The 26,866-nt window shown below is 52.0% G+C and overlaps 2 protein-coding genes across 5 annotated transcripts in view; one reads left to right on the top strand and one right to left on the bottom strand.

Moving 5' to 3' along the window:
• Positions 1-11: 11 nt before the first annotated feature.
• MTRF1 (mitochondrial translation release factor 1) lies at positions 12-17,583 on the bottom strand. 3 transcript variants are annotated; one of them, XM_077344101.1, is made up of 10 exons: positions 16,277-17,583; positions 14,644-15,628; positions 11,184-11,275; positions 9,117-9,198; positions 7,481-7,588; positions 7,221-7,393; positions 5,559-5,676; positions 3,760-3,896; positions 721-819; positions 12-164 (listed from the first exon to the last, which is right to left on the bottom strand). In XM_077344101.1, exons 2-10 carry the CDS (start codon positions 15,047-15,049, stop codon positions 42-44), a joined length of 1,338 nt encoding a protein of 445 aa, XP_077200216.1. In that variant the 5' UTR covers positions 15,050-15,628; positions 16,277-17,583; the 3' UTR covers positions 12-41. The 3 variants fall into 3 exon arrangements, with proteins under 3 accessions (XP_077200216.1, XP_077200215.1, XP_077200214.1); XM_077344100.1 differs by lacking the exon at positions 16,277-17,583 and adding an exon at positions 15,783-15,912; XM_077344099.1 differs by lacking the exon at positions 16,277-17,583 and having other exon boundaries at positions 14,644-15,050; positions 15,444-15,772.
• A 119-nt stretch (positions 17,584-17,702) lies between these two features.
• NAA16 (N-alpha-acetyltransferase 16, NatA auxiliary subunit) overlaps positions 17,703-26,866 on the top strand; it is a 73,209-nt gene continuing 64,045 nt past the window's right edge. For both annotated transcript variants that reach the window (XM_077344090.1, XM_077344089.1), the window contains exon 1: positions 17,703-17,917. In XM_077344090.1, the coding sequence (XP_077200205.1) occupies positions 17,861-17,917 (57 nt within the window). In that variant the 5' untranslated portion in view covers positions 17,703-17,860. The remainder of the gene's footprint in view (positions 17,918-26,866) is intronic.

Below are 26,866 nucleotides of genomic sequence, written 5' to 3'. Positions count from 1 at the left end.
TTTTGTGTGTGTATGTGTGTGTGTATATAGTTTAATAGAAGTCAAGAATCTCCTCGTAGAAGTTTACAGTTCTGTTCCAGGTGTTCAGTCAGACTTTCTATCTCTGCCACTTCCAACAGCCTGCTGATCAGATCGTCCAGCTGCTCCCCGCCACATAGGAATTCCTAGCAAAAGACAGGAAAGAATAAAGGAAGCTGCTACAGACAGGCGAGATCCAAGTGATTTGGGAGTGCTATCAAAGGGTAATGACTGGGGAAGGCACTGGCAAACCACCCCGTATTGAGTCTGCCATGAAAACGCTAGAGGGCGTCACCCCAAGGGTCAGACATGACTCGGTGCTTGCACAGGGGATACCTTTACCTTATCAAACCCTAAACATGTTACCGATGCTCAGGGTCTACTTATCAAGTTTTCATGCAGGCCCATTCTGCCAGGCCAACAGAAAGACCCTCTAGTGCCATATTATTTTGATCGATATGGGTCAAAACAAGACAGCAACCTCTCAGAGAAATGCACTTGGCTTGTATGCGGAAAGTCCCAGATTCGATCCCTGGCACTGCCCAGGTCTGAAGCAGCTGGTTGGGAAAAGAAACCTGCCAGGAGTCGCTGTCCGTGAACAGAGTGCCACTCCAAGGGAGGCAGACCAAGAGCCTGGCTCAGCCTAAGACAGCTGCCTATGATCACCCCCTCTCCTCAGAACCCCTGATTTAATAAGGCTACCTTGATATCACGTGCTTCATAGGAGATCCTGTGGTCCGTGACTCTGTCTTGGTTGAAATTATAGGTGCGAATTCGCTCTGACTGAGCTCTTGTCCCTAACTGTTTTAAAAAAACAAACAAACACAAAGTTTTATTTAGCACCAAAAATACAAACCTATTCTGGTGTAATCCCAATTTATGCTGCGTCGTACCACTATTAACGTCAAATATTAATGAATTTATGTTCATGTCAAATATTCATGGCAAATCTAGACAGCATCCTAAAAAGCAGAGACATCACCCTGCCAACAAAAGTGTGTCTAGTCAAGGCTATGGTCTTCCCAGTTGCAATGTATGGCTGCGAAAGTTGGACCATAAGGAAGGCCGAGCGTCAAAGAATTGAGGCTTTTGAACTCTGGTGCTGGAGAAGACTCTTGCGAGTCCCTTGGACTGCAAGGCGAACAAACCGCTCAGTCCTAGAGGAGATCAGCCCAGACTGCTCCTTAGAAGGCCAGATCCTGAAGATGAAACTCAAATACTTTGGCCACCTCATGAGAAGGAAGGACTCCCTGGAGAAGAGCCTAATGCTGGGAGCAATCGAGGGCAAAAGAAGAAGGGGATGACAGAGAATGAGGTGGCTGGATGGAGTCACTGAAGCAGTCGGTGCAAACTTAAATGGACTCCAGGGAATGGGAGAGGACAGGAGGGCCTGGAGGATCATTGTCCATGGGGTCATGATGGGTCGGACTCGACTTCACACCTAACAACAACAACAAATATTCTATATAATCCAGATGTTAGAATTTATTTTATTGTATGCAAAGTATCACCTCTATAAAAAAGCACTTATAAGACCTGAAATTTCAGTTTTTATATAGCCCTTTTAATTAATTCCCCAAGCATTTTATCAATTACCAGCTATTACAATGATCAATTCTATCTCATTTACTCAAAAGGATGATACTTTTTTAAAAAATTTCTTTGCTTTTACAAAAGAAGAGGTCTTCAGCTCGCCTACCAATTTACCACTATGTAAAGTAGCTCCTGTTCTACTACTGGGTGGCTCTGTTAATCGTGCCGCCTGCAGAGAAAAGCAAGTTTTCCCTGAGACCCCCTCCCCCACCTCCAAAATAGAAAAAAGGCCTGCTAAATGAAATATCAATAACTAAAGGTTGCCAGGCAGAGTTTCCAGTGCAAAGTGTGCACTCTACAAAGTGTGCATATATAAAATCCGAACAATAAAAAACGCTCTGGGAAAAAGAAGCCCCTGGAAAAATATTGGGATACAAAACATATTAACCCTGTCCTGTGTGCTGTTCCTGAACCCACAACACGCACCCACCTTGCATGGCTGGTTTGTCTTGCTGTAGTTCTCTCCACAGACTTAATGTGGAAGGTTGCTTTTGATCTTTTCTTACACAAAATCATAGAGTTGGAAGGGGCCACACAGGCCATCTAGTCCACCCCCTACTCAGGGCAGGATCAGCCTCCAGCATCCAGGAGAAGGATCTGTCCAGCCGCTGCTTGAAGACGGCCAGTGAGGGGGAGCTCCCCACTTCCTTAGGCAGCCCCTTCCACTGCTGAACTAGACTCCTAGAATCCTAGAGTGGAAAGGGGCCATGCAGGCCATCCAGTCCACCCCCTGCTCAGGGCAGGATCAGCCTCCAGCATCCAGGAGAAGGATCTGTCCAGCTGCTGCTTGAAGACCACCAGTGAGGGGGAGCTCCCCACCTCCTTAGGCAGCCCCTTCCACTGCTGAACTAGACTCCTAGAATCCTAGAGTGGGAAGGGGCCATGCAGGCCATCCAGTCCCACCCCTTGCTCAGTGCAGGATCAGCCTCAAGCATCCAGGAGAAGGATCTGTCCAGCCGCTGCTTGAAGACGGACAGTGAGAGGGAGCTCCCCACCTCCTTAGGCAGCCAATTCAGCTGCTGAACTAGACTCCTAGAATCCTAGAGTGGGAGGGGGCCATGCAGGCCATGTAGTCCCACCCCCTGCTCAGTGCAGGATCAGCCTGAAGCATCCAGGAGAAGGATCTGTCCAGCCGCTGCTTGAAGACCACGAGGGAGGGGGAGCTCCCCACCTCCTTAGGCAGCCCCTTCCACTGCTGAACTAGACTCCTAGAATCCTAGAGTGGGAAGGGGCCATGCAGGCCATCCAGTCCCACCCCTTGCTCAGTGCAGGATCAGCCTCAAGCATCCAGCAGAGGTATCTGTCCAGCCGCTGCTTGAAGACGGACAGTGAGAGGGAGCTCCCCACCTCCTTAGGCAGCCTATTCCATAGCTGAACAGTAGACTTTGCACTGACTTCTGTTGCAGCCCCACCCCAGCCTAACCTCCAGGGGCTGGTGAAAGAACTACCTTGGGACTCTCATCCAGAAATGGTTGCAAGGAACAAGACAAGGGTACAGAGCAGCACCCAAAGTTTGAGGTGCAATGCTGTTCCTCTAATATCCCAACACTCTGTGGGATATGTAGTCCATGCATAGTGACTGGCCAAAACAAACCAGAGGTGACATGTAGAATCACAAGCACAACAGTGTTCAACTTTGTGGAGCCTATGGGCTGCGGATATTTAGCCAGTTCCCACGAGCAGCTGTCTATCCTTGTAGCCTCCACTACTTCTTGCAGCACTGAATTCCACGTGTTATTTACCCTTTTCCCTGTTCTAAGCCTGCCGCTCATCAGAGTCACTGAGTGCCCACCAGTTCTCGTATTGTCAGAAAGAGAGGAAAGGACTTCCTTCTCTACCCCATGCATGACTTTGTAAACCTCTAAAAATCAACACCAAATGGTCACCAGAAAATACATCACTCAGACCATGGATAGTCAACCTGTGGTCCTCCAGACGTCCATGGAGTACAAATCCCATGAGCCCCTGCCAGCTCATTGAATAATACAGGACAACGCTCCCTGACGTTTTGTATTGGCTCCACCTCCTGCAGCCGCCATTTTGCAGCAAGCCCCCCCCCCCCCTTGTGCCAGACTGCCACAAGTAACTGTAGGCTCAAAGGGGGGGGGGGGGCTTGTGACCAGCTGAGGCCGGAAAACACAGGCTCACCTGCAGCTTCCTAGCACTGCTCCTTTCGCTCAGCTCTTTATCGATGGCCTGCCGGTACAGCTTCTCTTGCAGCGTCCGCAGGGCTGTTTCTTTATTCAGGAGCTGAGATCGATCCTGCTGGCACTCGACAGTTATCCCTTCAGAACATGAGAAAACATCCATCAGAAAGTCTCCCAGCACAAATCTTTGTAGCTCATGGCTTTGAGACTCCTTTGGGTAGTAAAAAGCGTGGTACAAAGAACCAGTTCTTCTTGTGCAGACTCATCTAAGGAGGAGAGTTTTAGCCAAAGTACTCTAGAGCAGGGGTAGTCAAACTGCAGCCCTCCAGATGTACAATTCCCTGGCAGGGGCTCATGGCAATTGTAGTCCATGGACATCTGGAGGACCACAGGTTGACTACTCCTGGCCTAGGTTAGCCCAATCTCATCAAACTGCAGAAGTTAAGTACGGCTGGTTCTGGTCAGCACTTGGATGGGCGACCACCAAAGAAGGCCAGCGGCAGCTACACAGAGGCAGGCCACCTCTGAATGTCTCATGCCTTGGAAACACTCTGGGGGAGAGAGGAATCGGCTGCAACATGATGGAACTTTTCTCCACCAGCAAAAGTGTCATATCTACACAGAGTGACAAGAAGAAACTGACTTCAGTGACGCTAGCCCTGCAAGGAGAGGCTGCAAGGGCTGCCCCATAATGTAGCTGAAGGCACAGCTGAGCAAGGAGGATTTCTGCAGACCGACGCAGCTGTTCCCCCATTCCCTCGAGCCACGGCAGGCAACGGAAGGCCGGCAAATCAAACTACCACAGGGAGCAAGAGAACACACAACACGTGGGCTACGTGGCTATAGCCAGAGTCGTCCCATTCCTGATGGAGAAATGCTGCAGCCTAAAACAATTCAACACATTCATCCTGCGGAGTGGATTAAATAAAGCGCTAAGGGGTGGTGGGGAAGAGTTAGGGCGGGCCCTGTCTGGGATAAAAACTCGGAAGGGTGAATCAGGAGCCGCTATGCAGCTCTTGATTCGCCCTTCCGAGTGTCACTCAGGGGCCAAGCGGCCAATGGGGAGCCGCGCTTGGCCTGGCCCAGCCTCGCCTCGGCCGCCAGGGGACTCGCCGCTCAGTCTAACTAGACCTCTGAGCCGGTGAGTCCGCCCGCAGACCTCTCCTCCCCGTTGGGAAAGGAGCAGGGATGCCGCGGCGTCTCTGTTCCTTTCCGCCAACCCCCCACAAACAGCCATGCCGAGCCGTTGCCGCCCCTCGCGCTGCCCTTCGCCGCCCGGAGCTCGCCTGCCACTGCCGCCCTTAGCCAGCCGTTGCTGCTGCCGCCCGCACCTCCAACAGTGCCGCCGCCCTTTGCCGGCCGTTCCCGCTGCCGCGCGAAGATCACCCTTCACCCCAGCTGCCTGGAGCTGCTGCATGGTAGGTGCCGCGGCAACTACGCTGCTCTCCCACTCCTGGCCGCCTCCGCACCTCGCCGCCGCCCTTCTGCCACCAACGATTCAAGCCTTGCACCCTCGCTGCCACTACAAGCCTGCTCCGAGCCCAGGGAGAAGGCCCCGCGTCCTTCCACGGTGGGTGGGTACTCGGGAACAGCCTCGCCGCCTCTTTGACGCGGCCAGCCTGTTCCAGCCGCCGACAGAACACCCCTGCTCACCCCTTCCTTACAGCCGTGGCACCCCAGCCCCTGGGAAGCCTTCACCCTGTGAGGGCTTCCCTGGCCACTGCGGCCCTAGTGCCCATTTTATGCCTGCCTAAAATGGACTTTATTTCTAGTTTACTATAAAAGGGAACAGACACTTACCTGTAGGAATATGCACAATTCTCACAGCACTGTCTGTGGTATTGACGTGCTGCCCTCCTGCCCCTCTGGCTCGAAATGTGTCTATCCGCAGATCTCGTGGGTCTACATTGATTGTTACCTCGAGGGAAATGACAGCTTTACTACCACACATGAAGTTTCAGGGGGAAAGCCAACCTTTTTTTTGGTTTATATTGTTAACTAAATGCCTGGTTTGACAACTGCATGTATTTTTCTATGATGGACCGATTCAGTTTCCTACAAGGCTCTCTTTCCATCACCTGACACAGCTGCTCCTTGGCCAGGGTCACAGATGGTCAGTTCTACCCGAAAGGGAAACAGGGGGGGGGCGTTGAAGGACAGTAGCCAAGTCAGGGCTCTGTGCCTGCATTTTCTGCTTGACCGTTTTGCTTGGTGATGCTTGAGTGAGGAAGGGGATCTTAACTCACAGCATTCGCTTCAGAACAGCTGGATGGGATTTCTTGTCTCTGTGTGTCACCCAACACTCTCCTATTGGAGAAGGAAGGCAGAAATAAATAGCCCCTCTGGGAGAAAACCCCGGGCAGGGTCGCCAACACGGAGCTCTCAGGAACCAGCACCTTTCCTGGCATCTGCCAAGTAGTTTTAGAAAGTGGGCAGGACCAAGTGGACCTTTTGCCCAGTGAGGATTCTGATTGGCTCTGAAGATTCTTAAAAATGCTGCTTTGGTACAAGCATGTCAGTCCAGTTCGGTGTAGTGGTTAGGAGTCTGGACTTCTAATGTGGCATGCCGGATTCGATTCTGCACTCCCCCACATGCAGCCAGCTGGGTGACCTTGGGCTCGCCACGGCACTGATAAAACTGTTCTGACCGAGCAGTGATATCAGGGCTCTCTCAGCCTCACCCACCCCACAGGGTGTCTGTTGTGGGGAGAGGAATGGGAAGGCGACTGTAAGCCGCTTTGAGCCTCCTCCGGGTAGAGAAAAGCGGCATGTATGAACCAACTCTTCTTCTTCTTCTTCTTCCTCAGAATTTTTTCTGTCCTGGCCCCCACCTGGAGGAACGAGCTCCCTGAAGAGATCAGGGCCCTGCCTGAACTCCCACAATTCTGCAGGGCCTGTAAAAGGGAGCTCCTCCGTCAGGCATTTTCCTGAGACCAACCAACCCAATAACATCCACAGGTTCCCCCACCCTCAGACCCCTCCTAAACCAGTCTGACCTCTCTGGGGGTTTCTATCTAAGTTGTCGATTATTGTCGATCGAAACCACTGAAATTCTGTTAACTTAGAGCCACTGTTGGGTCATTGTTGATGTTATTTCTGAGGATGTTAGATGCTTAGGTGGTTCCACGTATTACCCTGCGGCATTAGATGTAAACCACCCTGAGCTATATCAAAGGGCGGTATAAAAATCTAACAAATGAACAAATGAAATAAGGGTCCTCATCGTGTGACTGAAGGGAAGCTACTGCAACCCCTTTTGTGGCTCTGCCCACCCCCCTCCCCCTGCCTGGGGGGGGGGACGGTTACATGCTGAACAGAGTCAACCATAAGCAAGGGCCCTTCCAAAATGGCAACATGCAGACACGATACCTTGCAACAAAGGCACATATACAAAGAACAGGCTGCCTTATTAGAAGCCAGACACCCATCCCACGCCTGCTGTACTTTTCGGCCAAGATTTACCTCTTCTACCTGGGGGAAGACAATCACAGACATGGTCCCAGTATGGATTCGCTGCATTCTTGACGATAAGCCGGTCTCAGGGATCCTCTGCACCCTGTGCATCCCCCCTTCGTATTTCAAGTGCCTGTAGACATTGTCCCCCGAAATACGGGCAGCTGCGTGGTGTATCCCGCCTTTCAAGGAAAGCAGCACGTTACACATTGGAAAATGCAGCCAAGAGGCAATCCTGGAAGCCCGCTACACGCCCGGCAAGAACATACCGTAGCCAGTGGCACTGTAATTCAGAGTCTCAAAGGTCCAGCCCTTGAACCTGGCATAGCCCTGGTACATCTCAAACACTTCTTGCGTAAACTGCTGGCAAATGTCACCTGAAACACAAAGAATCGTCTTGAGATTGTCAGTAGGAGAAGCGTACCGATTGTACCATCCTGAAGTCAGTAATCTGCTTCAGATAAATGTCATGGAGAAGAACTGCAGCCCTGTGAGGATTCCTGGTGTCTATTTGGGGGGAGGAAACACAGTTTGGAAATTCCCTCCCCTCTCAGGAAAGGGCAAGCTCTCAGGAGCTACAGCAAGCCGGTTTAGGTATCACTAATTTCTTCAACTGCCCTCAGCATTGAAAACAATGAATATGCTCAGTAGCAGGCAGCAGGCTGTTAAGAAGCCAACATTTTCCTGTGTCCCCCAGGAGTCCCCCACCTCCGCATGACCATAAGCCTTTCCCTGTTTTTGTGACCTGCGATCCAGTGTGCTGTTCGCCTGATCAAGCGAAGGGGGCGTTCCCCTCCCCACTGCTGAGTGCCAGGCCTGGAGCAACCGTAGGTCAGTCTGCAGCCTGGAAGTTGAGGTTCAAGGCCCAACAAACAAGCCCGGCCCTGACTTAGCATCGTCTGAGGCACAAGTCAGACATTCCTTCCTCCCAAGGAGCACACACTGGAGAGTTGGGTGGGGAGGGAGCACTTGGGAATGCACCTCTAATGACACACACTGGTTTCCCCTCCATCCCAGGCTGCTAACGTTGTGAGGGGAGTTTGCCTCCATTTGCCACCGAGAGTCTTTGTCCATTGCCCCCCCCCCCCCCCATTACCTGACTCTAATCTGCTCTCAACATTCTGAGCTGGCTGGGAAAGACAGTTTTGTTTTGCGTGTGCTTTCCCCCTCTGAGTTAATTGTGTGTGTGTGTGTGTGAAGTGCTGTCCAGCGGCAGGTGGCTCATGGCAACGCTGCAAGGCAAGAGATGTTCAGAGGTGGTTTGCCACTGCCTACCTCTGCCAGGAACCCTGGACTGCCTCAAAAGGCAAACCAGGGCCAGACATGATTCACTTCCAGGATCTGGTAAGGTCAGGCTAGCCTGGGCCTTCCTGGTCAGCGTGAGAGAGGCTTGGCCTTGCCTGCCTCCCCATGGCAACCCTGGTCTCCATCCAATGACAATGCAAGAACTGGAGGGCACTCCATGAAATCCATAAGCTGGGGGCTGAGAGCAGATCAAAGGGAGTCCTTCTTCACCCGGGGCCACTAACCCGTGGGACTCCCTGCCGCAGGAAGTGGTGGTAGCTGCAAGCATAGGCAGCTTAAGAGGATGTCAGAGAAACAGATGGAGCCAAGGCCATGAGGGGCTCTTAGCCACAAGGCAGAAGTAGAAGGCAGACTAGTCAAAGTGCGGCCCTCCAGATGTCCATGGACTACAATTCCCATGAGCCCCTGCCAGCGCTCGCAGGTCTGGGACAGTGAAGCTTTGGGGCAGCTGGGGGGGATTCTGGAGTTCTGCACCCACAGACTTCGCAATAATGGTGACAATTTTGAACAAATCGGCTGTCAAATCAGAATGTGAAACAAACTCCTACGAAGCCCGGAAGGTGGTTTGTAGCAGCCCTTGGTGAGGGCACTTTTGCTGACCTCCAGTTGTCCTCCCAGACGTCACTTCTAGGACAGCGTCACAGCTGTCATATTTCTCTCTGGGTAGCAAGACCTGGAAAAGCTGGAAAAACAACACAAATCAGAAGGTCCAAAACCACGGGAAAATGCATGCCAATTTTCATCTCATCTGAAACTGCATGGAAGGAGATATCTGATGAATCAGCTGTCAGTAAGCTCCACTCTGGGGGCGGGGAAAGGGAGCGATGGGTGGAAATTCCTCAGCAGGCACTATTGGTCCCTGATGGGCTTGGGCACGGGCCCACGGGGCTTCTGGCAGAGGGAGGCCACTGGGCATGCCCCAGGCCTCACCAAAGGCTTGAGGGAGTGGGCAAGAAGGACAACCAGCTCAGAAGGAGATACAGCTAGGGGAGAGGAGGGGGCTTTGGGGAGGGGTACCTAACTCCTGCTCTCTCTGGGTGCAATGGAAGGCACTTCAGCCAAAAAGCCTTGATGGCAGGATTCCTAAAACAGGGGTAGTCAAACCTATGGTCCTCCAGATGTCCATGGACTACAATTGCCATGAGCCCCTGCCAGCATTCGCTGTCAGGGGCTCATGGGAACTGAAGTCCATGGACATCTGTAGGACCACAGGTTGACTACCCCTGTCCTAAAAAACGAAAGGAACAGAAACTCCCATGTGTCAGGAGTCCTGCTGGAGGCAGCTGCTCCTTCCCCCACACTCTGCCGGTCAGCGGGCCTTTGCCTGCCCTTGGCCACGGAAGCCCAGAGAGAGACTAGGTACGACACAATACGATAACATTTATTGTATATAGCTAAAGGCCATTACAAAGCATAATTAAAACAATAGGGTACAAATACGAATAAAACAATATTTCTCCAATATTGCATACATAAAATTGTAAGCATGGGCTACTGAGTTACAATAAGAGAGATAAAATGGTGTATCAAGGTGGAGACTCCTGTAATAATACTTTGGCTCAGATCTTCCTGGCGGCCAGAGCGAAAAGTGCCTCCCGATATGAAATATAGGGGTCGACATCTGATAACAGGCAGGAAATGGGGTATGAGTTCGGTAAGAGAGACTAGGTGGGAAGCAGCCTCGTCAGTCTGATTTACTTGCCCTGTGCTGCATGTCGATCATTTGCTGCCTGAATCATTTCGTGCCTGAATCCCCACATCCTGTCTTAATCCACTTCGTTACTCTGCTGTTCACTTAATTTATAGACTGCCCCTCACCATGACGTCTCGGGGCCGTGTTTAATTATTGCATTTACAGTCCACCCATCTCACTGGGCTTCAAGGCAGCCGGCTGGATGGGATGGTCAACCCATGGTGCATTATTTGGAACCAACCAGAAATCTTTTTTAAAAAGGAACTGAAGCGTAGCATAAATGTTAACGGGCCACATTCCCCAGATCACAGTCCCTAAGAGTTTGTCTAACGAACTTTAGGAATCATTTTGTGCAGTGCAAACCTGACTGCCTGTGCAAAAAAGCCCTCTTGAATCGTTGAGTTTTGCACAGTCTGTGCATAGGCCAGGGAGTGAGATGTCGGATTGGGTGCTGGCTGCGTCGGGCACCGAAGCGCCCAACCCTAAGTGGGAGCCTTCTGGACCTCCCTGGGCAAAGCATTGTGATCTTACCTGCACATCATCACCACCCCTGGCTCTTCCTCATGACCTGCTGGCCTGGCAGAAAGATTCAGTGCCCAGAAATACTCCACAGAGCACTCCATCAAACAGGCCTCGTGCTCCCGGCTGGCAAGCCACCAGCAGGGGCAAGCTTGCACAGTCCTGTGGACCTGTCCTTTGTACCCATGTGTCTCCTGGGTTTCCCCACATACCTTGGGATCAAGGTGTCCAAGGGTTTTGTGCACACAGGACAGCTCTTCCAAATGTACAAGGATCTGAATACCACGCAAGGTAACTGATATGTTATTTATGACTGCGTTATGCGTTTAGACTGTTCCATGTATTACTCCTGCAATGCTTTCTGTGAACCGCCCTGAGCCGTATAGGAGGGCGGGATAAAAATCTAATAAATAAATAAACAAATTACTGCCTTTTCTGACCCCATCATTGCTCACCTTTCGCCACAGAGCGTTGATTCTCTGGCCAACAGCTTCCTTCTCCTCCAGAGCAAGTTCTAGCAGTTGTCTCTCTTCTGTTGTGTTTAACTCTAATGTCAACGGCAGAAGCAAACGCTGAGGGGAGTTTCATTTCATTCAAAGCAAATCTGCCACATCAACCCTCTTGCCCCTGTTATTACGTTTTTGCCCACCCTTCCTAAATGCATGCGCTGCCTTTGCCTGGCGACTATGTGGCTGGGGTTTACACTCAAGGTTTACACAACACAGTTCTGGAAAGAGACAAAAGACCTCCAAAGAGAATTATGAAATAGATTTGGCCACTGATGTTTTATCTTCTGCTAGAAGAGAAAGCCAAAAATATGTCCCAAACATACAAATAGACCAGGGGCTGGAGCACAGAATAACAGACTCTTCCTTTCTTTCCTTTTCCATAGAAGGCTAACCATATTATTGCTCATTTTGAAGAAGAAGAAGAAGAGTTGGTTCTTATATGCCGCTTTTCCCTACCCGAAGGAGGCTCAAAGCAGCTTTCAGTCTCCTTCCCTTCCTCTCCCCACAACAGACACCCTGTGGGGTGGGTGAGGCTGAGAGAGCGCTGATATCATTGCTCAGTCAGAACAGTTTTATCAGTGCTAACCACTACAACAAACTGGATTTATTTAATTTATTTTCCAGGCAACTAGACACCACCATGCTGCTGTTTACACTGTGCAAGAGTGTCCATGTTGTCTTTTGGGTTGTATCAAACGATCATGTCCAGATCATGGCAGGTGATGGTACTGCTTTACTGTAGCATCAAAGAGCCAGTTTGGTGTAGTGGTTAGGAGTGCAGAATTCTAATCTGGTGAGCCATGTTCGATTCTGCACTCCCCCACATGCAGCCAGCTGGGTGACCTTGGGCCAGTCACAGCTGTTCTGACTGTTCTGTTAAAACTGTTCTGCTGTTAAAACTGTTCTGACCGAGAAGTGATATCAGGGCTCTGTCAGCCTCCCCTCCCTCACAGCTTCCTCTCCCTCTGTTGTGGGGAGAGGAAAGGGAAGGTGAATGTAAGCCGCTTTGAGCCTCCTTCAGGTAGAGAAAAGCGGCATATACGAATCAACTCTTTTTCTTCAGTAATATCTGGGCTCTTTCAGCCTCACCCACCTCACAGGGTGTCTGTTGTGGGGAGATAAAAGGGAAGGCGACTGAAAGCCGCTTTGAGCTTCCTTTGGGTAGAGAAAAGTGGCATATAAGAACCAACTCTTCTTCTTCTACATGGAGTACTGTATTCAGTTTTCGGCACCCCAGCTGTAGAGAGATGTAGACAAACTGGAGCATGTCCAGAGGGGGGCAACAAAGATGGTGAGGGGTTTGGAGACCAAGACCTATGAAGAAAGGTTGGGGGAGCTTGGTCTGTTTAGCCTGGAGAGGAGACGACTGAGAGGGGATCTGATAACCATCTTCAAGTACTTAAAAGGCTGCCATGTAAAAGATGGAGCAGAGTTGTTCTCTCTTGCCCCAAAGGGATGAACCAGAACCAATGGGATGAAATTAATGCAAAAGAAATTCCATCTAAATCTACGGAAGAAGTTCCTGACAATCAGGGCGGTTTCTCAGGGGAACAGGCTTCCTGAGAAGGTAGTGGGTTCTCCATCTTTGGAAATTTTAAAACAGAGGCTAGATAGCCATCTGACAGAGAGGCTGATTCTATGAAAGCTCAAGGGGGTGGCAGGTGACAGTGGAGGAGCGAGAGGGTTGGGAGTGTCTTGCATAGTACAGGGGGTTGGACTAGATGACCCAGGACTTCCCTTCCAACTCTATTATTCTATGACTAGAAAGTAAGCCCGCTGTGCTGTTAATACAGTGGGCGTTAGCTGGGCTCATATGGTGGTCGGGGCAGGTGTCCACCTGGCCCCCTCCCCCCGCAGCGGAGGCTGGCTGTGGGGGGGGCTGGGGGCATCTCCGGTGGCACCGGCTACCCTTCCGGCGCCGTGGGGCCGCCTACCTCCAAGCTGGGCCTGGCAGGCCACGCGCCGCTCGCAGGGAGGTGGGCGGCAAGCGTAGTGGCTGGCACCGGCTTGGTCTGCTGCTGGGCGAGGAGAGGGTGGGTGTGGGTGGTGATGGGGACGGAAGCAGGCATGCGCCAGACTCAGCGCATGCCTGGCATATCTGCGGAGCGGGGGGCGGGCATGGGGGATAGCAACCAGGCATGCACAGACTTGTGAGCATGCGTGGTTTAGTCGCGCTTGATGGAGGCGGCCGGGAGAGTCGCGCGGGCTGTCCGCTGCTGTGTTTGGCCGCGGGCTGGACGGGCCGCAAAGAGGTGGGCACCTGGAAGGGTACATCAGGGCGAGGGGGCGGGCGGCCGAGGGGGCAGGCGGGCGCAGGGAAGGGAGGGTGGGAGGCCGGGTCTTGAAGTGGGGGTTGGGGGCGTTAGATGGGGATGGGTGGGCGGATGGACGGACGGATGGCGGTACCGGTGTCTGCAATGCGGCGGCCCTGCTCCTTTCACGGACTCCCTCTCCTCAGCTAAGGGCGATGGTCCAGCGGCAAACCATCTGTGTGGCCAGTCCAGGGTGGGCCAAGTGGCCAATAGGGAGGCGAGCTATGCGCGCCTCCCAATCGGCCACTTGGCCCCCAAGTGGCACTCGGAGGGGCCCAATCAGGAGCCTGATTGGGCCCCTCCGAGTTTTTATCTCAGACAGGTCCCGCCCTAACTCCTCCCAAGGTGCCCTTGCCCTTTTATTTAATCTGCTCCGCAGGAGCGGTTAAGGATGCTCCGCAGGAGCGGTTAAGGATTCTCCTAGTGACCTGGACAAGCAATGACAGCAGGAAACGAAACAGCCGGATGTCTCCTGCACCCACCTCTGATGACTTTCCTTGCCTAGCTTTCAGCAAGAAGGTCATCTGTGCAAAGGAAGAGAATAGGAAAAAAATGGAAAGGACAGTGGCAGCTCCAACAGAAAAGGATTCAAACTAATCCACATAGTTCTGATCAGGGATTAAAGGAGAGCCCAGGATCCCAAATGGTGTCTATTGTCATACAGTAACACCCTGAAAAATTTAATTCCAGTTCTTCCTAGCAGTGACGGTGGGAACTGCCGTCAAGTTGCAGCTGCCTTAAGGGGACCCCACCGGATTTTCCAGGCACCAGACAAGCAGGGTTCGTTTGCCACTGCCTGCTTCTGCTTTTCCACCTTGGAGGGGCTTCCCCCCAGTTTTCCTCAGTTGTGATGGTGGAGGCAGCTGCAACCACAGCACGAAGATTTTTGCCAGGTGGCTGAAGGTAAGCTGTGGCCTCGTTTTGTGGCTGGGTCCACATCCTTTGGAAGCCATATTGCACTATGTTGCAGGTTTGCAGGCTCAAAAAGATTGGGGACTCGTGCTCCATGCTATGGAATTAAAAAGAAGAGGAGGAGGAGGACCTGAACATCCCTTTTCTAAAGGTAGATGGTGCAAAACACATGCTTTACCTACTTGCACACAGGGCCTCCAAATCCTGGATCTCGTTTTTTGCCTTTTCTGTTTCTTCAAATATCTCAGCAAGCGGGGATAGTTCGGTGTGTCTCTTAGCCAGAGCCTTCCGACGGTGTTCACTCAAAGAACAGTCATCCAGCAACTGAGTAATCCTCTGACACTCTTGGCTTAAAGTCTGCAGATATTTCTGCAGGGCTTCATGGTCCCACAGCGTTCTGGAGGTCTGGTGATAGCGCCTTGCCCAGTTCGTGACCAGAACAGAAGCGACTGCATTTTGCAAAGAGCTGTGCTGAAAAGAATTCAGGTCTGCCAAATGCAAAATTCTCTTTGCAAGGAAAGAAAGCGAGCAGCGTGGGCCACAACAATGACTGAACCATGTTCTGCACAGAGACATCCCAGCAAGCATCCTAGAAGGGAAAAGAGAAAAGACGAGGATTCCCCATTCATTTTGTTCTTTTTAATTATGCATCTATTGAAAGATACAGCACTCCTCTGGTAGACTAGTGGCTAGCACCTGTCAGAAACAGGTGTCTTTCTGCCATCTATGAAGCAGTTCCTGAGGAACGCGGCTGTCGGACTGCTTGTCAGGGTATCTTCTTCTGTGGCCGGGTCTGGTCTCTGTGCTTTCCCTCCCCCTCCATCTTCCACATGATCTGCGGGGGACGGTGGGGCCCCGATAGAAATCCTCAGGGGGGCAGCCGTGTTTGTCTGAAGCGGCGTCCAGGGGCCCCTTTGAGCTTTCGTGGGGACAATGCCCGCTGCATCTGGGGGAAGCGGCCCGCACTCCGGCGCTCATATACCTGAGTTGGTCTCAGGGGTGCCGCTGGCGCTCCCGTTGCTTTGGCTTTGCTGTTCCCCGCCGAGTCCGGAGTTCCACAGGGGGGCGGGAGAGCCCTCTGGGCGCAGCCTCCGCTGGCAAGGCTCGGACCGGGCTGCCCGGCTGGCTTCAAGGGGAAACCGATCGGGGATTCGTCACAAGAGCGGCCTGCAGACATCGGACAGGTTGAAAAGCGCCCCGACCCGCACTTCCTTCTCGGCACCCTCAGCCGACGGCACGCACCGGCCGCAGCCAGGCGGGACCCCGCGCGCAGCACGCCGCCCTTGGAGCTCCCGCCCGGGACCCCCCCCCCCCCACTCACCCGGGGCGACTCCGGCCGCGCCGCGCGCAGGAAGGGCGAGGCAGGACTGCAGCTCCCAGCATGCCTCAGCCAGGCTCTCTTCTTAACCCCTTCCTCGCGGGCAGGACCGCGTGGATCCCCCCCACCCCCACCCCGCCCCGGGCCGTCGCTGGCCCCAAGTGCCCCTCAGGGGGGATGCCCAGGCCACGCAGACAAGGGCCACCCAGCAGGTGGAGGAGGAACGGGGAATCAAGCCCAGCTCTCCAGATGAGAGGCCAAGCTGGAGGGACTTCATGGGGGCAAAATGCCCTAGCGTCCCCCTTCCAGGATGCTCCTTTTCTCCAGGGGATCTGACCTCGGCCCCCTGCAGATCAGTTGTTACCCCAGGAGGTCTCCAGCCACCACTCAGAGACGGGCAACCCTGTGAGGAGGGCATCGGCCCACTGAGTGATCCAGTAGAGGCAGCAGCACAGCCCTGAGGAGAATCCTGAACACCTTATTTGCGCTAGAAGCACCTTGTGTGTGGCCTCACTTCCTCTGAAGGCAGCAGGGGCCGGAATTGCCCCTCTTCTCTGTGGTTCTCAGCCCCTGGGGCCATCTGTCCGCACCCCTTTCTTCTGAACACTCGGTGTGGCATCTCGAGGGAGAAGCAAAAAGGCCTGGCTAAGAGTCAGACCCGGCTGGTTTTCAGTGGAGCCTCATGGAGGGACAAGACTGAACAAACCTCACATCTCATGTTCTCGCCTCTCGACAACACCATAAAAATAATGAATTTAAGGGTTTGCCACGACACACAAACAAAAACACTAAGAACTGATGGCCTGGTGGGAAAGACAATGACTGCAGCCTTCTGACTGAACAGTTATGAGGGATTGCCTATAATTCTGCATAGGGCCTGTCCTATGTCTTGGGATCTTCCCAGGCAGAGAAAGCAGCCTGCCCCTCGCTGGAATGTGGTCTTGGAGAAGCTCATGCACAGAAGCTGTGTTTAGGTTGTAGCTGGAGTTCAGCCGTCCTTATCTCGAGGCTGGAGGAAGAATGGACAAAGTTGTCACTCCAGCTTGCGTAAAAGGTGGGAGGTTGTGGGGGGAGCATGAGAGCAGCCGAGGGTGGGCTGGCCTGGGAGCTGCAGGGTGGTCCGGCAGAGGTTTTAAGCAGAAGCTGGATAGTCCTCTGACAGAAACGCTGATTCTGTGAACTTCGATTGAGAGTGGGTGGGCAGGAAGGGACGTGCCCGGGTTTGCCTCTTGTGGCCCTTCCTTCCTTGCAGACCCAGGGAATCTGCTGTGGGGTGGCAGGTGAATTCCCTCCAGGCCAGGCTGGGTTCTGGAGATTTTGGGTGAGGTGGCGGGATCACATGGGTTTAAAATCGGGCTGAGTGTCGGTGGGGTGGCACTGGTGAGTCCTGCATGGTTTGGGGGGCTGGACTAGATGCCCCTGGAGGCCCCTTCACCCTGTACCCTCGAGTCGGAAGGGGCCCTAGAGGCTCCACGCGGGATCAGCCCTGGTTAGAGGATTGGGGGTATTTCCTTAATTAGGGCAGTTTCTGCCTCGTGGCGGGGCTTGTGCCGCTATTCGCTTCAGCTCGCGCTTCCTCCTTACCCAGGGGCCGGGGGGGGGTGGAGGGGGCAAGGGACCCGCTCGTCGGAGGGCAGGGCAGGGCAGGGCAGGGCAGGGCAGGGCAGGGGGTTCCTGGGTTGGGTCGGCCCAGCCCGGCTGCCCCTTGAAAGCGCCTGAGGGTTTCCCCTGGGGAGGGGGGGGGTGTTCGGCCGCGGACCCCGAGGGATGCAGACCCCCCCCCGGTCCCCCCCGGTCCCCCCGCGCTTCTCCTGCGGCCTGGCCTGGCCTGGCGTGGCCCTCCGGGGTGGGGCGGGGCGCCTGGCTGGGCTGGGCCGGGCTGGGCCGGGCGGGGCGGCCGCTAGGGGCGTCGCGGCGGCGGCGGCGGCGGCGGAAGGGGCCGGGCGGCGGCGCTGGGCCTGGGCCTGGGCCGGCGGAGCGGAGCTCTCCCCGGGCGCGCCATGTAGTGCGGCCGGCCTCCTCCTGCTGCTGCTGCTGCTGCTGTTCGCCGTGGGGCCCCTCCCGCCTCCCCCCCCCCCGCGATGCCGCCGCCGCCGCCGCTGCCGCCCAAGGAGAGCAACCTCTTCAAGCGCATTCTGGTGAGCAGACCCCCCCCCCGCCCCATCCCGCACTGGAGGAGGGGGCGTCTCCGGCTTGGTCCGCCTGGGCTCCCCCCCCGCCGGCCCCCAGCCCCGCGGCCCCCTTCCCCTCCGCCGCCCACGGCGCCCCTCCTGGCCCAGCCCGGCCCGGGGTCCTGATGGCGCCCCCCAGCGGCCAGGGCAGGGCAGGGCAGAGCAGGCCCAGCGCTGGAGACCCTCACCCTCCACCCCCAGCCCAGTGACGGGCAGCTTGAAGGGCCCCTACTCGGGTTGTGGTCATCCCCGAGATGGAGGGAGGGAGGGCGGCCCATACGCCTTCTGCGCTGCATTACAGGGCTGGTCAGCCCGTGCTCCTCCAGAGGTCCGTGGACTACTATTCCCAGCAGGCGCTGGCAGGGGCTCTGGAGGGCCACAGGTTGACCACCCCTGGGTTAGTTCGGGTGGAAGAGCACCCTTACACAGGCCCTGCACTGCTTTGGCCAGTCAGTCCCTCAGGGCTTGGGTCATGACTGACCGCCGGTTCCACCAGGCTGGGCCACAGCCAAAAAGGCCCTGGCCCTTCTTGAGGTTGGTATTAGAAGATCTTACACTTGGACCTAATGGGAAAGTTTGGGGGAAGACTTGATGGAGCTGAGCGTTCTTCACCTTCCTTTTTGGCTCACCACACTGTTGCTAATCCAAAACCTCCTCTGTGATTAAGAGTGAAATTTTGCCTAGTTCCTTCCCCTAAGTGCAGGGCATTTTAGTCATATGTGCACCTCAGCTTTTGAGAGGATTTTCAGGCCCAGCAGCAAGTTGGCAACTAGAGAAGGCAGGAAAGGCTTATCACGCAGCAGGCCTGATCCTTTGCGGGGAATGGCGGGGTTGAAGTGTAAATGAAGACATAATTTCTAACAGGAGCTTAGGCCAAGCCTCCCAACACAAGCAGGTAAACTTTGCTCCAACTTTCCCCAGGTGGTCCTGGAGATTACTGATTCTCCCATAAGCCACCTTTCCAGGCTGCATAATACACACCCGTTCCAATTAAACTATGACTCCTGAGTGGTCCCATACTTCAGGTATAAACACAATTGCTGTTTGTCCTCCAGCATTTCCCACAGCAGACATTCAAGAAGGAATTGGAAAAGCAGGTGTTGTGACTGCACTTGGTGCATTTGCAGCCGACATCACCAATGTAAGCGCAGGAATAGTGTTTGTTTCTTAACATGTGAAACCACCCATTTCCTGGTTAATATCATCCGATGACCAGACCACTGATGGCTAATTATTTAGCTGTGGCGAAATGTACCATGTAGTCCTTGATGCGCTTGTGTATGTGGCCAGCCTTTTTTATTTATGAATATCACTTGGTAACAGTAGCAGGAGTGGTGGGGAGAGCATAATTGTGAGGAGAAAGGACTTGACCTGACTTTGCCAAGTTTATGCGGTGCTGGGGTCTCCTGGAGGAATCATTGCGCTGAGCATCATGTTCTCTTTGTTTCGTTCTGACAAATGCAGCCAGTGGCTCGCAGACTTTGACGTGAGGCCGGATTGTACACTGACTGTGCTTTTCGGGACTGGCTTGTAAAGTAGCGTGGACACTCGCCATTTGTGGGGGACTGTTCTCAGGATCACTCTGGATGGCGAAATCTGTGGGAGGCAGAGGTTTGCTGCCTCCCCAGAGCAGAACAGCTAAATTCCCTTCAAAACTGAATAATGCAGTGATGGTTGATCTTATGGTGGAAGACATCCTGCAGTTTGACCACTGACTTCCAGGGAGTGGTACCAGGAATCACGAATCTGCATATAGCAAGAGTCTACTGTAACTTTGCCAGAATCTGTTAACATTGAATGTATTTTATTTTTAACTAGCTCAAAGTAAGGACAGGCTTTGAAGGGCCCCCCTCCCTGTTGACTCTCAGGGCTCCCTGCGGGAGCAGCTCCTCTCCCCGCCGACTCCCCTGTGGGCCTCGGAACAGGCCCGGCGCATCATGGAAGCAGCGGAGTCAGCGGGGAGGGGGCGGGCGGCGGAGCCTTCCCTGCGGCCCTCGGAGCAGGCCCAGTCCGTCAGGGACGTGTCGGGCCTGCTCCAATGGCCACAGGGTAGCCTCCCCCAGCCGCTCCCCTCCCCAGCGATTCCCCGGCTTTCCTGCGAGCCTTGGAGCAGGCGCGGTGGGCCTGCTACAAGGCCCTCATGGAAGCCTCTCCCTGGGTGTCCGCCGACCTTCCAACTCCCCGGGGCCGCAGCAACCTCCAGGCAGTGGGGTAATGGGCCCATTGGAAGGCCCTTTGCGCCTTCCGATTGGCCACTCTGCGCACGCCTTCTCATTGGCCCCTTGGGGTTCTGTATCCTGGACACCCCGCCCCCCTTAACCAGTTATTTATACTGCTCCCTGAGCGGTGTACAAATAGTTAATGTGTACATGTATATACCATTCTGAGCAAGGAACTTTAGCAGTACGTGTGGGAACAGATTCTAATTGGTTGTTTCACACGTCCAGAACTGAACCAAGGGTGGGATTATATACAGATTTGGGAGGTGGAGCCAAGATAGGGCGGGGTCCAGAGCCGCTTCCTCTCAGTCTACCCAGTTCCTTCTCCTCCCTCTTGGCCTTTCAAGCCACTGACTTCATTTAAAATAGACCATCCTTCCTCCCAGGTAACAGGCACCCAAAGTTGCAATCCACTTTTAAGTCCCAGTTTACTGAGAATTGCTGCGTATCTATAGAGGATGTTTGGTTTTGGTTTATTTTGACTGATCAGTTGATAAGATGTATCTGTTTTATTCATCAGATTGCCAATTCAGCAACACTCCCCAGGGTGGATGACTCTGCTCCTGTCAACTCAATCGAGCCGAGTCAACGGCCCATGAGCTGATTCATTGCCCTAAATATTCCTTGGTGGGGAAGATATACCTTATCCCATTACTGGGAAGGAGACCCTTTCACTCTGATAATAAAATCAGGGTCCAGTCAGGCACCTTTAAGACCAACAAAAATTTATTCAAGGCATGAGCTTTCGAGTGCAAGCACTCTTCCTCAGACTAACTTTCACTCTCATATGAGATTGATTTAACATTTTTCACTCTTTGGTATATTTTCTTCTCTGTCCTTGTATAGTAATTTTTATGCCATTAAAGGTATGTGCTTGTTGTTTGTTTGATCCACTTTAGACCTTGACTTAGGGTGTTCAGTTTGGGTTTAGGTTTATTTTGACTGATAAGTTGATAAGATTGATCTGTTTTATTCATCAAATTGCCAATTCCCCAGAAAAAAGCTGGTTGTGGACAGAGTGGTGCTAAATGCTGCATTCTGCTGGAATTAAATTGGAGCAGGAGGAGTAGAGCACATAAACCTTAATTGAACCAGCGCTGTTGTTGCAATGGAATACTGGTAGGGATGATTGATTGACTGATTGATTTTTAGGCCATTGCTCCTAGCCAGCTAGCTCATGGCAGCTTACAATATTTGATAAAATACATTCAAACAACCAATACAACCCCCTTCCCTTCTCTAAGCCTGCAGTCAACTGCCATATTTCCTGGGAAGGATATAGAATTTGGAGCACTAGAGGAGGGGCAGATCTTCATCTGCCTGGCCTCAAACAAAAGCCTGGCAGAAAAGCTCTATCTTTCAGGACCTGCAGGACTGAGTCAGCCCAATCAGGACCCTCAGCTCTCCCAGGCCCTGGTCAGGGCCATGCATACCATGGCCAGAACAACTGGATTTTATCCATGAAGTAGCTCATCAAAGGCTCGCAACCGAGTTCCAGTTGACTACTATCTTGGCACCCTCCCTGGAGAGCCGTAAGGGACCAAACTACCCTAAATAATTGAGTGGGGTGTAAGATTGCGGATGCAATGGAGACAGCATAAACCTCCCATGTATCTGGGAGCACCATCTCACCAGCACCATCTCATATGCCCTCATAAGCGTGCAATAGTATGTTCTCGTAGCTTCATCCCAAATCTTCCTTCATACTCACTCTAGTCATCTCACTTCCCTCTTTCATGTAGCTCCCCTGAATACCAGGGAGCCAGTTTGAGGTTACTGGGGAACTGCCAGTCCGCCAGGGCCACCAATCAATCTCTGGGAGACATTGGGTCCTTCAGAACATTCAGAAACCTATCCGGATCTATAAGGCTAAAATGTACCCACTACCCAAACAGGAAGGTCGTGTACTCAAATCTGGGACTTCAAGGTGTGGTGGTCTGACAATGTGACAGCATTAGCTGCCATCAGATCCACCTCTACTCCAGCACCAAAGATCAAATCGAGGATATGTCTGGCCTTATAGGTGGGACTGATAACAAATTGCAAGAACCCCAGCATTGCCATGGTCAACACCAGGTCCAAGCCAAGTCCTGGAGACAATGACTCAGTATGGACAATTGAACTCCCCCCAAACCAAAAGTTTGGGGAACTGCAGTCCAAGGGTCACTGCCTCCAAGAATTCCAACAGGGCACCTGGCAGTGTTTAGGCGGACGGTACACCAACTGAATGGCCAAGTTCTCAGCCGGATCCCATCCTAGGCTGACACGTTCCACCCCCAGGATCAACAGCGCTATTAGAACCCTGTAGGCAAAATCCTCCTGGATCAGTATTGCCAGCCCCCCCCCACCTGAGGGCCAAGACCAATGAAGGTCCGAGAACTGGGGGGGGGGAGCTAGATCTTTCAAGGCGACTGCCTCTCCCAGGTCTCTATCACACATTCCAGGTTGACCCTGTGCTCTGGCAAATACTCCCGCAGAGGCAAGGTTTTGTTACTAATTGACCTGGCGTTGCATACCATCAGTGTCGGCAGCACCGTAGCCTCCTCCCCAGCGTATTTTGGGATGGGATGGAGATTAGAAGGGTTGCAAGCTTACCCATACTTTGAAGCCCTTCTATTGTCAGATCTCCTCCCGCCATGATATATCCCTTGATCCAGGGGTAGTCAACCTGTGGTCCTCCAGATGTTCATGGACTACAATTCCCATGAGCCCCTGCCAGCAAATGCTGGCAGGGGCTCGTGGGAATTGTAGTTCATGAACATCTGGAGGACCACAGGTTGACCACCCCTGCCTTGACCCATTATGGTCAGGACTCCCAACCCTTCCTGCACTTTGATTATTCCTTGGAAAGACTGCAGCCATCCCCTCACTTAGCCCCTAGAGATAAACCACCACCTAACCTAGCTAGTCTTACCTTATAACCTGTTGCTGTTATTAATACAGTCAGTCAAACTTTATTGCAGTCGTTCCGACCACGTTATATATAGACAGAAGCATAAGAGACCAAAACAATATGGTTATTAAATGTATTACCATTTAAAACATCATATCATATCATAAAATAGAACTTAAAACTGTATTACTTTGGAGCATCAGATTTTAAGGGCAGCAGCGAAAAGTCAGCTAAATTGTCACCTGGGGGGGGGGTCTCACCATTTAGTAGCCTGATATTCTGGAAACTTTTTAAATGAGTGGTTCAGTCAAATTGCCCCGAATGTCTTCTTAAGCAGGGCTGGGGAACAATATATGCTCTCTTGTTTCAATTTGGCCACTCCCACAATAACATTGTCTCAGTGTAAGGGGGATACTCTTATTGCAACCCTCTACTAGAGCTGAAGGCAGGACAGAGCATCTTGAAAGGGGAAATGCCCTTCTTTGTTTACTTATTACCAGCTGAGACAGATAAGTGGCAGGGGCCAGAGCATATCTCGTTTTAACTGGGACCAAAAATTTGGAGCTTTACTGCGGTCCAGTTGATGTCAGTTGTCCTGTATCCACTGCTTAACTAATGATGCAGTTTGATCTTGAGCTAATTTAGACAGGAAATGTGTGGAGAAGCCCAGGCTTTGGATTTATTTAACTCTTGGTCCAAGATGACTGGGAGTTGTCTTTCAGGGTTAAAGAAGCTACACCCCGTGAATTGTGGGTTAATTTCATCCACATTCCTATTGCTGACAGGCAGATTTTATCTTGAACCATTCACATTCCTGTTTCCAGATGCACCATTGAGTTGGTTACACAGCATGGAAGCTGGAGGAGTGCCTGAAGGAATTTAGACTGGACCTCTCAAGTTTGATAATATCTGATATCGGAGCACCTAAAAATGCACCATAAATGAGTTGGGCTAGAGACTTCGCAGAATATAGTTTCAGGGCTGCTGGTATAAAGAATCTGTCCTTTGTTCTAATACTAACCCATCCAACCCCAACTAATTACTATCTAACAGACCAATAAAAACCACTTCGCTAATGGTGCTTTGCCAGATCCCTCCAAAAATGGAGCCTCTCTGGCTAGCATCGGCCACTGCATGAACAAATAACTAACTCTAGGCTACAATCCAACCCATCCATAATTCACCAGGGTACTAATCATTGTTCAACTAGAGGGGATAAGGTCCAGGGAATCCGCTGCCCTCCATCTCCCTCCCCACTGCAGAAGTGCATCACTCAAAGACCTGCTGCGTAGGAGAAGCCTTTATCTTAGTTGGCAAACTTCTCCAGCCCTCTTTGGACTGAGGGAGGCCTGTACTGAGTCCTACACATCAAAATATTCCATAAGAATGGCTAAACCACACACCCCCCCGCCCCCAGTCTGTCTCCGTCTGAGGGAAGGTGGGGAATTACATCCCCAACAAGCACTAGAGCCCTCCTCCGCTGGCACTTCACAGCTGTTGACTTGCCTTCCAAGGGTCTTGCTTTCCCCCAAGCTGTCTCTCAACGAAACCTCAGCATACCACAAGATCACTCTTCCATGCAGGGAGAGACCTGGGGTACTCTCAGTGGTTGTACATTGGTCTCATTGCTGCTTCAGGTGTCCCGTTGGAAACTTGGAACCTCGGGGGAAGTCCTTCTGCAAGACAGCTCACTAGATTGCAAGACAACTCTTGCATTCCTGATCACACCCTGATCACAAATCTTTTGTTGTTGTTAGTTGCGAAGTCGTGTCTGACCCATCACGACCCCATGGACAATGATCCTCCAGGCCTTCCTGTCCTCTACCATTCCCCAGAGTCCATTTAAGCTCGCACCGACTGGTTCAGTGACTCCATCCAGCCACCTCATTCTCTGTCGTCCCCTTCTGTTTCTTCATCAAAATCATTTATAAATATGCTGAACAACACAGGGCCCGGGATAGATCTTTGAGCCACTCCACTCATCACTGTTCTCCAAGAAGGTGACAAAGCATTTACAAGCACCCTTTGGGTGCGACCTGTCAGCCAGTTCTCGATCCATCTAACAGTAATAAGATCCAAACCACATATTGCCACACTGGTTCCTTCCCCTCTCATCTGATCCCTTCCTCTCTCATGTCACCCTGTTGAGAGGGTTAGACTGCAACTGTATTATGACTTGGTCCTAGTTGTTGGCTTTTCTGAACCTCCTCCTCTTAATTATGGGCTCTTTCAGCCTCACCCACCTCACAGGGTGTCTGTTGTGGAGAGAGGAAAGGGAAGGCGACTGGAAGCCGCTTTGAGACTCCTTCGGGTAGAGAAAAGCGGCATCTAAGAACCAACTCTTCTTCTTCTTCTTCTTCTTCTTCTTCTTCTTCTTCTTCTTCTTCTTCTTCTTCTTCTTCTTCTTCTTCTTCTTCTTCTTCTTCTTCTTCTTCTTCTTCTTCTTCTTCTTCTTCTTCTTCTTCTTCTTCTTCTTCTGTAATCTCAGAGATCTCTCAGCCTCCCCTCCCTCACAGGGTGTCTGTTGTGGGGAGAGGAAGGGAAGGCGACTAGAAGCCGCTTTGAAATTCCTTTGGGTAGGGAAAAGTGCCATCTAAGAACCAACTCTTCTTCTTAAGGGCAATAATGGCACAAGATGATGACCTTCTGAGGCAGTAGAGAGAGCTAGAAATAAGTTGTAGTCATCTCCACAAATGCAGTTGTTACTCCTCTGTTGTCATACTTCTTCACAAAAAGGAACAGAAACACAATCTGTGGTACAGCTGGAAAGGGGTAGGTTACCCATCACATGCCCTCATCATGAGGCTGTTGAAAGCTGTAACAAGGATTTTGGTGAGCTCCCTTGGATTCTCTTTCCTCAGTAGTCATGGAAATGAGTGCTGCTGGGAGATCTTAAAAAATAATAATCCCACCTGAGTGACATTGGAAAACACCAAGTAAAGACGCAGCTGCAGGCGGATCAGAGCCTTCTAGTTGATGCTCTTCCTGGACATGCCCTTTCCTGGAGAGGGAATAGGTTGTGTTCTCACATGTGTCCCCTTCGCCCACCATCTGGAGCAGCCCTTTACACTCATTTTGCTGTTTACATCCGTATTAGTCCATTACTTCCATTAGATATGGAATTTCCCCAAGAGTAGCCCGGCAAGGAAATAAGATTCTTGTTGAAGTCCTTCTGTATCAGTCTGCCTCAATTTTCACTTTTAAATAGCTTTAAAATAGTTACAGATTTTGTGAAAGCGGCATAGTGTAACATTTCCAGCAGAAGCTGTAAACTTTGCCCTGAACATTCTTATTCCTGGGATAGTAGCCAGAATTTTGGATTATTGTCCCATAATTCCCGCTATGTGGCTCTGAAAATACACTGTGCGACACAGGCTCAGTATTGACCCTTAGACATGTGATTCTGTGTGCATTTAGATGACCATAGAGCATGCAATGTCCTAGACTGTCTGCAGTCTGGAATTGCTGGGCATCTTTTGATGGTGCACATTTCAGTTTGGTGTTTGATTACAGAAGTGGCATAGCTGGAAATTTACCAATCCTGCAGTATTTTGTACTGTGTGGCCATTCAGGGATCTTCTTCAATCTCAGGGCTCAACAAATCCCAGTCGCTGTGCTTCCTCGGATTTCCACCCATAATTGTATCATAATGCCTCTTGGTGATCCTCAGTAGACGCGTGAGGTTTGTTTATCTTTTCACCTCTGAATCTGTTTTGTTGCATGACATAAAACTGCCTGCCCATGAGGTTTTTGTTGCTGTTTGTTTATCTGTTGACTTTACACCATTTAGGGGTGGTCGATGAA

Source organism: Paroedura picta, chromosome 6 (genome assembly GCF_049243985.1).
Source record: "Paroedura picta isolate Pp20150507F chromosome 6, Ppicta_v3.0, whole genome shotgun sequence".
Classification (NCBI taxonomy): domain Eukaryota; kingdom Metazoa; phylum Chordata; class Lepidosauria; order Squamata; family Gekkonidae; genus Paroedura; species Paroedura picta.
Note: the sequence above shows the minus strand (reverse complement) of the source record. Positions and strands in the feature narration are given on the sequence as shown.

Coding starts and splice junctions, on each gene's coding strand:
- MTRF1 (XM_077344101.1), bottom strand. CDS start 15,049: ATGCTTGCTGGGATGTCTCTGTGCAGAACATGGTTCAGTCATTGTTGT. Junction 5,677..7,220: donor TCTTCCCCCAGGTAGAAGAG/GTAAATCTTGGC, acceptor ATTTCCCTCGAG/GTAACAATCAATGTAGACCC. Junction 165..720: donor ATGAAGCACGTGATATCAAG/GTAGCCTTATTA, acceptor GTCTTTTGCTAG/GAATTCCTATGTGGCGGGGA.